This window comes from Vanellus vanellus (assembly GCF_965231255.1).
Source record: "Vanellus vanellus genome assembly, chromosome: 1".
NCBI lineage: Eukaryota > Metazoa > Chordata > Aves > Charadriiformes > Charadriidae > Vanellus > Vanellus vanellus.
Genome location: NC_138905.1, coordinates 90,612,543 through 90,625,987, shown reverse-complemented (window position 1 = coordinate 90,625,987; position 13,445 = coordinate 90,612,543). Strand labels below are relative to the sequence as shown.

General features: G+C 49.2%; 1 protein-coding gene across 1 annotated transcript in view; it reads right to left on the bottom strand.

Moving 5' to 3' along the window:
• FSTL1 (follistatin like 1) overlaps positions 1-9,297 on the bottom strand; it is a 57,072-nt gene extending 47,775 nt beyond the window's left edge. Inside the window, exons 1-2 of the mRNA XM_082488753.1 lie at positions 9,226-9,297; positions 9,028-9,087 (exon numbers count right to left, since the gene is read on the bottom strand). Of these exons, the coding sequence (XP_082344879.1) occupies positions 9,028-9,087; positions 9,226-9,228 (63 nt within the window). The 5' untranslated portion in view covers positions 9,229-9,297. The remainder of the gene's footprint in view (positions 1-9,027; positions 9,088-9,225) is intronic.
• Positions 9,298-13,445: the final 4,148 nt, after the last annotated feature.

Genomic DNA, 13,445 nt, shown 5'->3' with positions numbered 1-13,445 from the left:
TTAGGTTTAAAAGTTATTTGAGGAGGTTCAAAGGTACCAACAGAGAATAAGATAACATAAAACTCTGTTTCTTTAGGCAGCCAAGGAAGTATGTTCTGCTTTGACAGGAGGAAATGAGCTAGAAGGAGATTAAAAGAGGTGGGCTAAGCACGGAGCTGAGGGGCCCCATAAACTGGCTATGTGTACAAGGTGGAGATAACTGCACAGGGGAGGCACTGATTATCACTGAACACAGGGGCGTAATTAGGATGGTTGGGACAGAATAAAAAGATTAATGGTCTACTTGCTCATAGAAGAGGACCATGAAGATAAACTTACTGACTTTGAGATACTCCAGAGCATGGTATCATTTTTCACAGAATAGAAAGGCGGCATCACTTATTGGGGATGTGTAAAACTGGATTTGACAAGACACTAATGGCTACAGTTTGTACAAGCAGCTACTAATCCCAGGGCATGCAGCGATACCTTGTAGAAGAAACAGTCTGTTTTTCTAGAGGGATACTTTGAATGATCTTCAAAAGTATTACTGTGTTTGTCACCAGCCCCTCTGAAAAGCTTGGCAAAACACATGGGAATCATCTTGTAAGCATAGCATGTCTCCCTGCGTATACTTCTCAGGTGCACAAAGGCCTGAGGATATGCCTCTCACCCCCCTGGAAGTGCTCCTTTCAGCTAGGCAGGGCTGGTTACACTGCCCCATCCCCAACTCGGCAGCCGATGTGACCAAGGAAGCACTGCGAGCAGCCACTGATGTGTGTCACTGGCCACTCTGCGGCTCCAACCTTGCAGCAGGTCAAAGATGGGAATGCTCCTTGCCAGAGAGGGCGCAGGCCACCTGCCCAGCCCTGGTCTTGGGAAGGGCAATGTGCCACTTGCTGAGCAAAGCTCAGTGCATGAGGAAGCCCAGGCACGGAGGCTTGCTCTTTAACTGCAAACTGGGCATAAATCAGGCAGTTAAAATAAAAACAAAAAAAGTGCACCCTCCTTGCCCTACTCCTCCTTACCCTTACACATCATACTGTACCAACAGGTCCAGGCCCCACTCCTGGGGACGTGAGAAATGGAGGTCAAAGAGAAACGAAGCCTCTCTTGCAACCTGACTTCTCCGTTGTCCATCCACAGGGCAAGTGGAGAAGGGGAGTGCCGGCTGAAGAAGATTAGGCTGATACTACTCATGTGGCATTCATCGTCTTGGGGCTGGAATACCCCAGAGCTTGCATCATGCGGAGCAAACACACTGTCCTCAGACAGGAATACCGCAGTTTCTCTGCCAAGTTGAAGGCGATGCCTTCAACATGAATGCTTGGTCCCCTGCCACCTTAATCTTCCAGAGCCCTGGGTTTGAATGTGTGAGCTGCAGACCAGAGCTGGGTCACAACCTTTTCAGTTATCCCTGAGGAATTTTACTCACCCAGACAACTAAACGATCCAGACATAGCAAAAATTCCCTGAGGAAATCACTTCCTCCTACATATAGGAAACGAGACAACAATTCCAATCCCTCATACTTAACCTTCCTCAAACATAAACACGAAAAAGTGGCCAAAACGCAGGAGGGAAAGAAAGTCCCAGAGCAGCAAGGAGTACATATTCAAAGAGTTACGTCATGCAGAAGGAAAGCTCTTGGCTTCAGGCTACAATTACCAGCACTTAAATGGCAGGGGCCACTCTAGCATAGAGCCGGGGTTGGGGGGCCAGGCACCATCCTCCAGATCAGTTCATCGTCAGGAAAACGGCAACAGACTCCATCATCAAAACCAACCCCGGTCAGTGCAGCACTGGAGGCCAACCTGGCACCTCACCAGCACCTCCTGAATGCTCCCTCCTCCGTCTGTCCCAGCCAATGGACAGAAACTCCCTGTTCTGCCTCTCTAACGCTCAAGCCCTGAAATGCCTCACCCTGGCAGTGTGGTGACAAGGAAAGAGCAGGCAAAGACAGTGTTTTTGATGGCCAGAAGGCGCACCCAGCCCATGGGCTCCTGCATCAAGACAAGGCTCACCAGTACATCTCCCAGTCAGAGGCAGGTACCTTTGCCAGCCGACCCCTGCCACCCCACTCTTGCTTCCCTCTTAGCCAAGATTTTAACACCCTCTTCTCCCCTCCCCTGACATGGAAGGCTTAAGAAGACTGTTTCAGGTTTGAGTCTTAGTCTTGCCACAGCTACCTCTGCAGCAAGTCCCTCCGCTACCTCCCTAGGTCTCCTCACAGATAAAGAAACAAATAAATTGTTTCTGGCTATAATCTTTGAAGCTATCACTATTTCTTGAAAACTTTCAGTGTGGGGAAAAGCTGATTGATCATGGAAAGCTCCACCAGCATCTGTATTCCCAAAGCCTCTTGATCCTGTATCAGGACTGGACTAGTATCAGGGATGGGATCAGGAGGAACGTGTACTGGCTAGGGACAACCAGCAGTGGGTGACAAATAGCTGTCCAACCAATCCTTCCGCTCTTTTAAGCCTAGCGCTATCCTGGTTTGGAGCATAAGGTGTGCAAATCCTCTCCTCCTACCACTGAAACCCAGTTGCTCCGACTTGGTGTTTTTTTCCATTTCTCTCTATTCTCGCCTCAAGCTGGTTTGTTGCTTTTGCATTGCAAGGCCCTCTACAGAGATATGATAAAGAGAAAAAAAAAAAACACAAAAAAACAACCAAATTCACATGCTTACAGCTTTAGTACTGTGTAACAGAGCTGCAGAATGAAACGAGGGAAAGATAAAGGAGAATGAACAAGAAAAGCTGGTTATTATGGGGTCCATTACATAGTGTTACAGTATTTAAATAAAGTGCCATCTCTGGGACAGCATTTGACAGGTTACAGCCAAGGGTGATACTGTACAGCCGTCCACCCTGCAATGCCCATACAAAGATGAATGAGATGGGTTCTAAGAAGTCTTTCCTCTCAAGCTCCTCATTTTCCTGGTGTATTGGGCATTTTCCTCAGAAGCACAGCAGATCCCTCCCCAGTGAGACAAAAAACAGATTCCAGTCTTCAAGCAGTGTTTAGTTTCTTCTGCCAAAGTATTTGCTTAGCTGTCAAACAGTGGAAATGTGGGATCCACCTACAGCTGAGCTAATGAGATATAAAATCCCTCCCTGATCATCCACCCAAACCCCCTTGTTCTTTCCAAATGTGTTGGTCCAAGAGCAGCCTCCAAATTGTTTCAAGGTTATGGACCCCTTCATGTGCTCTAAACAAGGTGCAGATGTCTCAATAAATTCCACATATGCAGACTGGATCGTGAGCTTGCTTTTCATAGAATCATGGAATGGGTTGGGTTGGAAGGGACCTTTAGACACCTTCCACTGGATCAGATTGCTCAAAGCCTAACCCAACCTGGCCCTGAACACTTTTCTTCATCATCTCTCACAGGCAGCCTACATCTAATCCACTGCCCCAAGCACCCACAGGCCCAATGTCAAAATTGAGAGGTACAGTGTAATAACAGTGTAATAAGTGAGAGAGGGAGCTAAGGCACAGAGCACGTAGTAAGATTTCACAGGAACTTATATGAACTTCATTTCTGGGTAGCTGGTTTGCACAGCAGAGAAAGGACATAGTCACTCATTACTGCTGGCTGGCGTTTTCAGCCCAGATCAGAACTGGAGCACACTTGAGAGCAACTAGTATGAATGTGCCATGCAGTCTCTGCTTGTGCTGCAGTTATCTGTGCTTCAATATAGCACTGAAGCCTCCAGGCCTGCTTATCTGTCATTTGTTTATTTACTGCTGCAATGCCTAGGAATTGCAATCAGAGCCCCATAGCACAAGAAGAAATAAGCCCCTGCTCGCTCTAACCAGCTCACATCTAACTCAGTACACCAGCTGTGGCAAAATCTACAACCCCTGGGAAAGTCGAGAGGTATATATCCTCACGTCTGCTGCCCAGACGCAGCTCTAGAAGTACACTTCACAGTAACAGCAGTCTGCTCTTCTCTTTCACTAAACTCAGAGACAATGCTGCGAGGGATAAATCTCTCCGAAGAAATGCTGGTTATTCACATATTAGCTTAAATATCGTAGTACAGCAGAAGCTGACCTCCCTGCGAAGATACATGCAACCCAGCTAAATAAGGCATTTCTGGGAACCAATCTCATCTAGCTCAAAGGATATGTGGCAAAAAACACAGCCTGGTTAATAGGAGTCTCATGAGCCCAGAAAGACACATCTGGCTGAGATTTGTGACAAACTCTCTTCTGTACAAAGAGAAACATTCCCCAGCTCATGTAACACCACACAAGAAAGATCAAAGGTGCCCCAGTACCTCCTGATGGGTAAGCAGCTGTACCAATAACAGCAGTTGGAAAATGCAACAGGAGACTTTCAGCCAGCCCTTTCCTCCTGTCCTGGGAGTGGAGTTGCCTCCCAGGCAGCCTCCAGCAGCAGCCCCCTGTTAATTACCGGCAAGGAATTTGCACTCTGGCAGATAAAGTCATTCACTCAGCTATGGCGAGCTCGGACCTGACAGCAGCTCCATCTGAAAAGCAGCATCAGAGTGCCACACACACCTATGTGCTACCTGACATCACTTCTGCTTCAGAGCTTGCACCATGCACGTTGCTGCTCAGAGGTTACGGTCCCTTCAAAACAGCCGGGGAGGTTGTTTAAACACTTGTAGATGGGGCATTTGGCCAGCAGCTTCAGCACAACACGAGGTACCTCAGACAGGACCACTTGGTTTGTCTCCCAGACACTTGATTCCTGGAACCATCCGCAGCACAGCAGCTGCCCAGCGGCACAGTGCAGACCTTAAAACCCAGGCTTTGCACAGACGAGCCTTTGCTGTGGGCCCGGGTAGAATCACTTTTTCCCTGCCTCCCCATTTAAAATACACTTATTGCCTTGAGGCACAACTCCAGCAATGCCTGGTCTGGCACTCTAGGGCAGGATTTCAAGCAGGAAGATGCCTATCAGTCCAGAACCAGCTCAAGGAGAAAAATGGATGCAATTTTTCCTTCCACTGAAGACTGAAGATGTGTCTGCTAGACTAGACCTGGGAAGCCAGTTTTATTACTTTAGTGGGTTACACGTGACTGCTGGGTTTTACTGAAGAAAGTCAGCGCATATTAAAAACAGCCTGAGTTACCCACGTGAATGGCACCACAGTGCCATTCTTTCCACTGCCATGGACAAAATATCAGTGAGAGGAGAACTGAACTATCTACAAAGACTCTATCACTAAAAATTTCAAAGGCAAATGGACCCTTCTTAAAATGATGGCTTCAGGGCCAAATACAGCTATGCAATTACAGCAGGATCTCAACTTTTATTTATTCAGTTTAATTTATTAAGACAGCAGCTTTAAGGCTTCACCACTGCAAAAACGTGGGAAAAGCTTAACCAAAGCAAGCTGACAATGCTGGTCAGACTGTGCGCACAGCCCAATGGGAGGAAGTACACCAGGCTTTATGAAGACCATCTGAACTCCCAGCTCTATCTGCCCCGGGGCACATGAGCACTCTGCTGGCAAAAGGGGCAGAGGACTTGGAAGGGGTCGAGTGTTGCCCTCCCTAGTGCAAAAGAAATCAAGTCAGATTGAAAGGAAGCACTCAGTTTAGTTAAGCAAATAGAACTTAGCCAAAACCTTTGTCTTTTCTCCCCTCCCCCCCAATCCCTTTTCAGCTTTTCACATGGAAAAATTATACTCAGGGAAAAGGAGGTGGGGTAAAAAAAAAAAAATAAATCCCAGGGTTCCAACAGATGTAGACACTGTGAACACAGTGCTATTAAAAAAGGTTATAAATCTGCCTCCAGATGCTTGTCATCGCTGTGTTGCTTGGGGGTTATAGCCCCCTCAGATCTGTCAGTAGATCTCCTATCTAGCTCTCCTCCTCTAGCCTTTTTCAGCCAAAATGAGACAAGTCATCTTAAACCGTTCACATAACTCTTTCCAAAGGCTGGCTCATCTGGCCAGAAATGGGTTAAGGATAGTTCAAGAGAACAGCTACACATCCCAGGGATTAATCTGAATGGCCAGCAAACTGGCAAGGAGCAGAAGGCAGGTCAGGGCAGTGACCTCTTCTCTTGGCAAGGCTGGGTTCAGGAAAGGACTTCTATCCACAGCCCGCACCAATATACTCACGCGGGTGTAAGCCTCTTTGCTAACATCTAAAATTCATGGAGAAAAATAACTTTCTTGATTCCGAATCAGGTTCAAAGCCAAAATGAAAAAAGAAAAACCCTCACTCTTATTTTGAAATAAGTATCCTGGTGGGACACATAACGATGCTGGTATAATTACAGCAGTACCACCAGTGGAAGTGTTCCTGCACACTACTCTTCAGACCTCACGGACACAGTCAAACAGCAACTGGACTGCTCTCCAGTGTTAACTAGGCAACTTACGCCAGCAGGCTATGAAAACCTGATTAACTTTTAATACATTCATCAGACATTTCGAGCCTCTCCCTTTTCCTCTATCATGATGGATGCTTCCCAAAAATCACTCCATCTGCTTCGGAAAGCCCCAGCTGAGAACACAAGCAACTTCACCTCTGTAGCATCCCTGTCCGTACTAGCGAACGGCTGCCTCATTGAGGCTCTGACCCAGGAAGAAAGAGATAAAAAGGGCTGTGTGAAGCTGGTGGCTGGCTTCCATCCGAGGAGTACAGTTCACCGTCTATTGCTCTTGTGACTATTACTGAACCGGGCCAAAAAAAGCTCCCAAGTTTTGGCACGTCTCAGATTTTCCAGTCTGCACAAAGTCATGCCAGGAACATTTACTGAAGCAATTTCTTTCTTTCTTTCTTTCAAGACTCTAATTATGCACCTAACAATGTTGTAGAAATTAGTGTTGTACAAAAACCCCAGTACATTTCAGATATAGTTTTGCCGACAAAAGGATTAGAAGCTTAAGGCTTGGTGTTAATATTCCGAACATACTGAAAGGCACGAAGTGCAAACTGCAGCAGAAACAGGAGAAATAGAGAAGTTATCACTTCCAAAACCTGGATGAGGGAAAACCACACAGGAAAATGCCATACTAATCTTACTAAATGCCAGTGATGCAGGAGAGTGGTAAGAAGAAACATTTAGAAGGTTGTAACCATCAAAGCTGCCTCTGAATTGCAAGCAGCTCACCTTCAAGTACAGCTCACTCCCTAGAAACCAAGGTGGTCTAGATATCCCCAAGGGTGGGATACTACCTGCGAGTGAACTGACGTTCACAACTTGGCAGCTAACAGCAACAAGGAATCAAACTGAACCCCAAACTGAACCCCAAAACAAAAGCTGTCTGAGGTATCAATTTTCCCTGAAACCAGGCCCAAACCTCAAGTCATCACTCTCCAGTTTTGCTGAACTTAAGACTGGAATTGAACCAAAGTGTTCACTGGTTTGACACCTGGACCACTACCCCTGAAAACACTCAAAGAATTCATTTATCCACTAGAGCATGAACTGGCCTTTAAAACCAAGCTTTGAACATGATGGCTGTACATTTTTCTTACATTCAGTTTGCAGATGGGGACACTGAGGAACGGAGACATGACAGTACTTACACTTGGGAAGTCATCCAGGTACTCCAAATTGGAGTACACTAGGCAAAAAAACAGGATTTAGCACTTTGACAGCGTCAACATAATGTTAGTGCCACTAGTGAAATCAGAAATCAAGGGCCAAACACATCTTGGCTATGTTCCTCCTCGTTACTGACTCCTGGAGGCTTTACGCAGACCACTGCCATCACTATTTAGCTGTTATTGTCATACATCGTATTGATGTAGTGCTGTGCACTTCCTTCCAACAGAGGTTTCGCCGTACATTGACCAGAACTGGTTAAGGTTTATTTAGGGTTCCTAAGAAAATGAACAAAACCATTCTGGCTTTTTCAGGACAGTGTTGGAGAGGATGCGTGGAAATGCTGACTACATAAGTATGTCATGCCTTGGGAAGAAAGTGTATTACAATATTATCATGTACAGGCAGATGTGAAGCGCTACCTCATGCTACAGCCCAGTCCCGCTCCCCTCGGTTTTCACGATAGCCACCACTAAAGCTATAGTTTGACAGCGTTCGGCGCACGACTGCCCTATCTCACCTCCGCTCCTCATGTGCCCCAGCGCTTGCATTGTTCGTCCCTTCAAGCCAGAAGTCGCGCGGGAGTTGGCCGAAAAGCTTTGCTTAGGGGGGGGACAGAGCAACAGCGACAGCCTTCACCCTAACCACCCCCCTCTTTGCCATAACCCCGGGCAGTGTGGTCCAGGCAGAAAAAGAGGGGAACCATTTGTAGGAAATCAGACGTGTTTAGGCATTTGTTTGTTTGTTTGTGTGTGTGTGTAGAGCCAAACTGCGATGCTCCAGGGTGGGGCTCGCCATCTGGGAGAAATATGTAGGGAGAAAAAATGCAGGCGGGGAGGACGAGCCGCTTCCCCCCCCCCCTCCCCCCCCCCCCCCCGAAGTGGGACGGCTTCCCTCCGAAAGCGGGCTCGGCCCCCCTCCTCTCCGTCTCCCCCCACCCACCCCCCCCTCAGCCCAGCTTGAGTTCATTTTCCTCAAATCACTTCCACATTTCCCCTGCCGTAATTATCAAATATTTTGTTCCTGACCTCACTTTTACGGAGGCCGTACCGCAAACCGGGAATTCGGGCACCGCTTATTTCTGTCAACAGAGCTGAGAAGGGGGTGGTGGTGGTGAAGGGGGGGGGGGGGGGTGTATGTTGCGAGTGGGGGGGCTTTTAATTGTTTTCAATGTCATTGCAGTAAGGGAAGGGGGGAAAAAAGAGAGAAAGAAAGAAAGAAAGAAAGAAAAGAAAGAAAGAGCGGGAGGGAGGGAAAGGAGAAAGGGAAGGGGAAGGGGAGGGGGATGGCCCGGCCCGGGCGGGGACGCGGCTCCTTCTCCCTCACGGAGGGGTCCGGCGGCCCCGCAACTTCCCTCCCGCCCCGATTGCTACTTTCCTCCGTCCTGGCAGCTCTCCCTCCACGGTCCAGGGTGTCACCCGGACCATGGAGGGGGACGTGGTGGAAAACACCAGAGAAAGCCCCCCCCCCCTCCCCCGCCCCCGGCTCCCCGCCCCGCCGCCTACCTCGGCTCGCAGGCGGGCGACGGCCATCAGGGCGCAGAACAGCGGGAGAGTTTTCCAGATCTGCAAGAGAGGGAGCGGGGAAGAAGGGAAGGAAGGAAGGAAGGAAGGAAGGAAAGGGGACGGAGTGAGCGCGGCCCGAGCCGGTGCCGCCGCCACCACCACCAAACTTCCCGCCGGCCGGGCGGGCCCCCCGCTCACCATGCTGCGGGCGGCGGGCGGCGGCGGCGGCAGCGGGGACAGGAGGAGTTGCGGAGGCGCCTTCCCCGGCTCCGGCTCGCTCGGGAAGGGAAGGGGAGGGTTCCCCCTCACCCCGACCCGCCAACCCCCGGCTCCACCCCCGGCCCGACCCCCGCCGCCTTACCCCCCGCCCCGGGGGCCGCCTCCTCCCCGGCCCCGCCGTGAGGAGGGGGGGGGGCGGGACGGCCCCCTCACGGTGTACCCTGGGCCGCCGCCGGGCCCCCTCGGCTGCTTAAGGCTGAGGGGCGTCCTGGGGACCGGCTCGCCCCCCCCGGCCCAGCGAGTGTCCGAGGAGGGGTTGCCGCCCCGCACCGCCGGGCCTCACGACCTGGGCCGGGCAGAAGATGGGTGCGGGGAGACACCACCCCCCACCCCCCCCTCCCCCAGCCCTGCACTGGGAGAAGTTGGGGGGAAATGTCAGGAAAAGCGGGGGGCGGCCGTGCCAGGGCGCAGCTGCCCACCAGCCCAGCCCAGAGCATCCCTCCGAGGAGGATCATGGCTGCCCCCTCACATTTGTCGCAAAAGAGGGGGAAACTGAGGCACGAGGTGGGTTTTAAACTAAAAGAGGGTAGATTCAGGCTAGATAGAAGGAAGAAACTGTTTAGGATGAGAGTGGTGAACCACTGGAACCTGTTGCCCAGAGAGAGGTGGTCGATGCCCCATCCCTGGAAACATTGAAGGTCAGGTTGGACAGGGCTCTGAGCAACCTGGTCTAGTTGAAGATGTCTCTGTTCGTTGCAGGGAGGTTGGACTAGATGACCTTTAAAGGTCCCTTCCAACCTAAACTACTCTATGATTCTCCGCAGGCAGGGTGCTGTAGAAACTCAGGGCCCCAGTGCTCCATCCCTGAGGCCAACGCTGAAGTCCCGGTCACGGCTACAGCTGCCATTCATGTCAGGATGCAGAGAGGTTTAAAACTAAGGGTTTAAGCCCGTATGTGTTAGGATCCAAAGAGCATTGGCTGAGCGCAGCAGGCATCCAGGGTGTTGTGCCAGGCACTGGGGGCTGAAATCCCACCTGAAATGCTTGGTGGTGCTCATTTGATCCTCTTGTTTAATCTCTTCGTCTCTGAATTTCAGAAGCCTCGGTAGCTAGAGGGCCAGATTTGACAATGCGAAGAGACCGACTGTCCCGGACACATTTAGAAATCTCTGCTGTTATAGCAAGCAATGCTCTGACACCAGTTGTCAAGGGCTTTTCCTGAAGTTTTGAGGTTGGTTGTAATCAAAAAAGACACCGCTGACTTTGAAATCCCACCTTGCTCTGTAACCAAGCATTCCCATAAGCCATCTATCTTCTTGCTCTGCTTTCTTCTGTGCCCTCAACACAAGTGGGTGCCATGGGAGGTTCTGGCTGTGTCCCCTCATCATTCACCAAGTCCAAAGATTATTTTAGCATCCTGCTGGAAGGAGTGAACTCTGGAAAAGGGTTCTCCTGCATCAGCCCACATCTGGACTGTTCACAGCAGCTGTGCCATCTAGCTGTGCTTCCTCAGGCTCTGCTTTCTCACTGTCTTGTTTTTAGGACTACTGTTACTAATTTTGCATTTATAAAGCATCCTCCCCAGCCAGTTCTGCTTCTGTCTGAGTGGTACTAGCCTACAAATCTATCTTGAAGAGATGTCTAATTATTTCACTGCTGATGCTGAGCAACATGGTTTTCATTGTCTTTTTTTTTTTTAGAACTCACCTTTCAAAATGTACCTCTTTGTTTTGCAGGCATTGATTGCCTTGCCTCATGACACAGTGCAGGCAGAGTTACGGCTGAACTCAGCTGGCCTCTAGTTTGCAGAAACATCATAGGATCAGGCTTACGCTGAGTCACCCTGATGGGAGTGCCATGATAAGAAAAAAAAAGAGTGGCAAATGATAAATAAGTTTTAAAAGATTCATCAATTTCTGTCCTCTTGACACCCGGCTCTGCACAAGTGGTGCTACATGAGGAGGCGCTCTATTTCCAGAGGGTAAAAGTGACTCCTGCCACTCTTGGGAACAGAGCACTAGCAGGGATCTCCCAGCTCCCGCGCTCCCTCCCTGGTATCATGGGCAGCCACCTCATGTAAGTGTGATTAGCCACAGTGCTGGATTATATAGGTTGCCATGAGCATGTTTTTGTTTCTGTGTAGTCAAAGGACTGGATATGAAACACAAGGTAAAGGATTAATCCTCCATACTCCACTGGCATTCAGGTACACAAAAGCGTATTTCTTCAAGTTAGTTTTTTATCATGTGGAAATGGGTAGAGGTGAAAACCAAAGAGCATCTCTAACGCTAGCATCAGAGTGTTACCACAGGAGAACAGGTGCCCGCAGTGGGAGACAGGCGTTTGTACAGCTAGCCCCTTAAATCAGATAGAACTTGTGTGTGCAGATGAGGCCTGAGTATCTCTGGTAGGCTGTGGGGGAACAGTCTTTAGCCCTTTGCTGGAAAGATGAGGGATGGTGATAGAGACAGAGGTGTTTGTGGGAGCATGGAGGTCTGTCATGTCAGGAAACTTACCGAGACAGGGAAAAGGTGTGTTCTCTCTTCTGTCACACGCAGCACAAAACAATCTCAGCACAGACACCAGAGCCTTAATGCTGTGTATACACTTTATAACCAAATACACAGTATCTGACAAACTGTTCCCTTTCATTCCAAACTCTCAGCATTTAAAACTGTAATATGCAAAGGAGCAATGTGTACTACCTAAGTGCATAAGAAATAAATCTGCCAGGAATCTTTGCTCTTTCATGATGGACCTGTAACAAGGAGCTTGAATCACAAGCACTAGAATAAGGGGAAAGCAAATGCATTTACAGTTGTGGTTTCAAGCTGTGGCCATAATGGATATGGTAATTCATCATTGCTGGCTATGCAACCAAAGCAGTATCATAAAAACGCTTTCAGCTAAAAGCTTCATTATGAGGGTGAACGATGCTTGCCTGAAGTTTTGAAGGCTGCAATGCTCTGGCGGGCCAAAGAAATTGGGAATCATTGCTCTACAGGGAAGATGTTATTCTATTACATACATCAATATTTCATTTCTGCTGATGCTTACTTTCCAGTCACTGCTACTTCTAAAACAAACATTTTGTTATACATATGGGATTACAAATTTTGAGATACACACACACATATGCCCAAGTGGCCACGCAACTGAAATTTAGTAACAAGTTGTTGCCTGAGAAGCAGAGCAAACGAAGCCTGCCTGGACTCATGCAAGTGTACATCTCATGGGTGGATACATTCTCCTGTGTTTAATAAAGTGCAGGCTCCAACTGAAGCTTTCTCCATTCTTGGGGCACTGTCAACATCACTCCCCTGGACTCTCTGGTGTCTCATGAGAGCTACTCTCATGCCACAGCCTCTCCCTTATTACCGCATGTGCATACGTATACACCCAAAGTGATTGTATAAGCCTCATTTCCTACAGAAACTAGGCTAAACATGTGCCAATAAATTACTTCTTAAGCCCTCACCCAGCCCTTGTGGCTATACCATGATATCACCCTCTCCACATTACCTCACTCCCATCCACCACCCACATCCTTCATGTCTCCTCCTTTCCCCCCTGCTGTATGAAACATCAACCCTAAGGGATGGGGTTGTGCTTGCAGCGTTGTGCTCAAGGCAGTGACCACCCTGCCTGCCCTGCATTTTTAGGTGACAATTCAAGAAACCAAGTTGTTTGGCAAGTGGCCTTCATGATGGAGCAGTAACCTATCCTGCTGAAGAATAAGAAATTTGCAGCAGCATTATTTGGTGGAATTAGAAAGCAGGGTTGTATTTTTGAATAGAAGGTATGTAAGGTTGTAGCTGAAAAGGCTCAGCTCATGGGGGACCAGAGGCATCTGTGTCGTCTTCAGCTATGTGAGCAGTGCCTCCTCACACATGGGACTGCAGGTCTGCACCAAAGCCTGAGGAAGGGCCAAGGGACACCTGGGCTTTCCCAACAGAAACAGGTCAGGACTGCGAGACGCGAGGGGGAAGCCTAGAGCGGGGTTACACATGCAAAGGTGCAGGCGTCAGACCCGAATGAAGGCTGGGATGACTGTGAGGTTGGTGTGAGTCCCCAGGGCTGTCACACGTGGATCGTGTAGACACCTCGCCGCTTTGGGTGAGAACTCAGGCCTGCAGCAACGTTCTCCGGGTGTCCCCCTGATGTGGCATCTGACTTCACACCACCCGCAGAGCATGCTG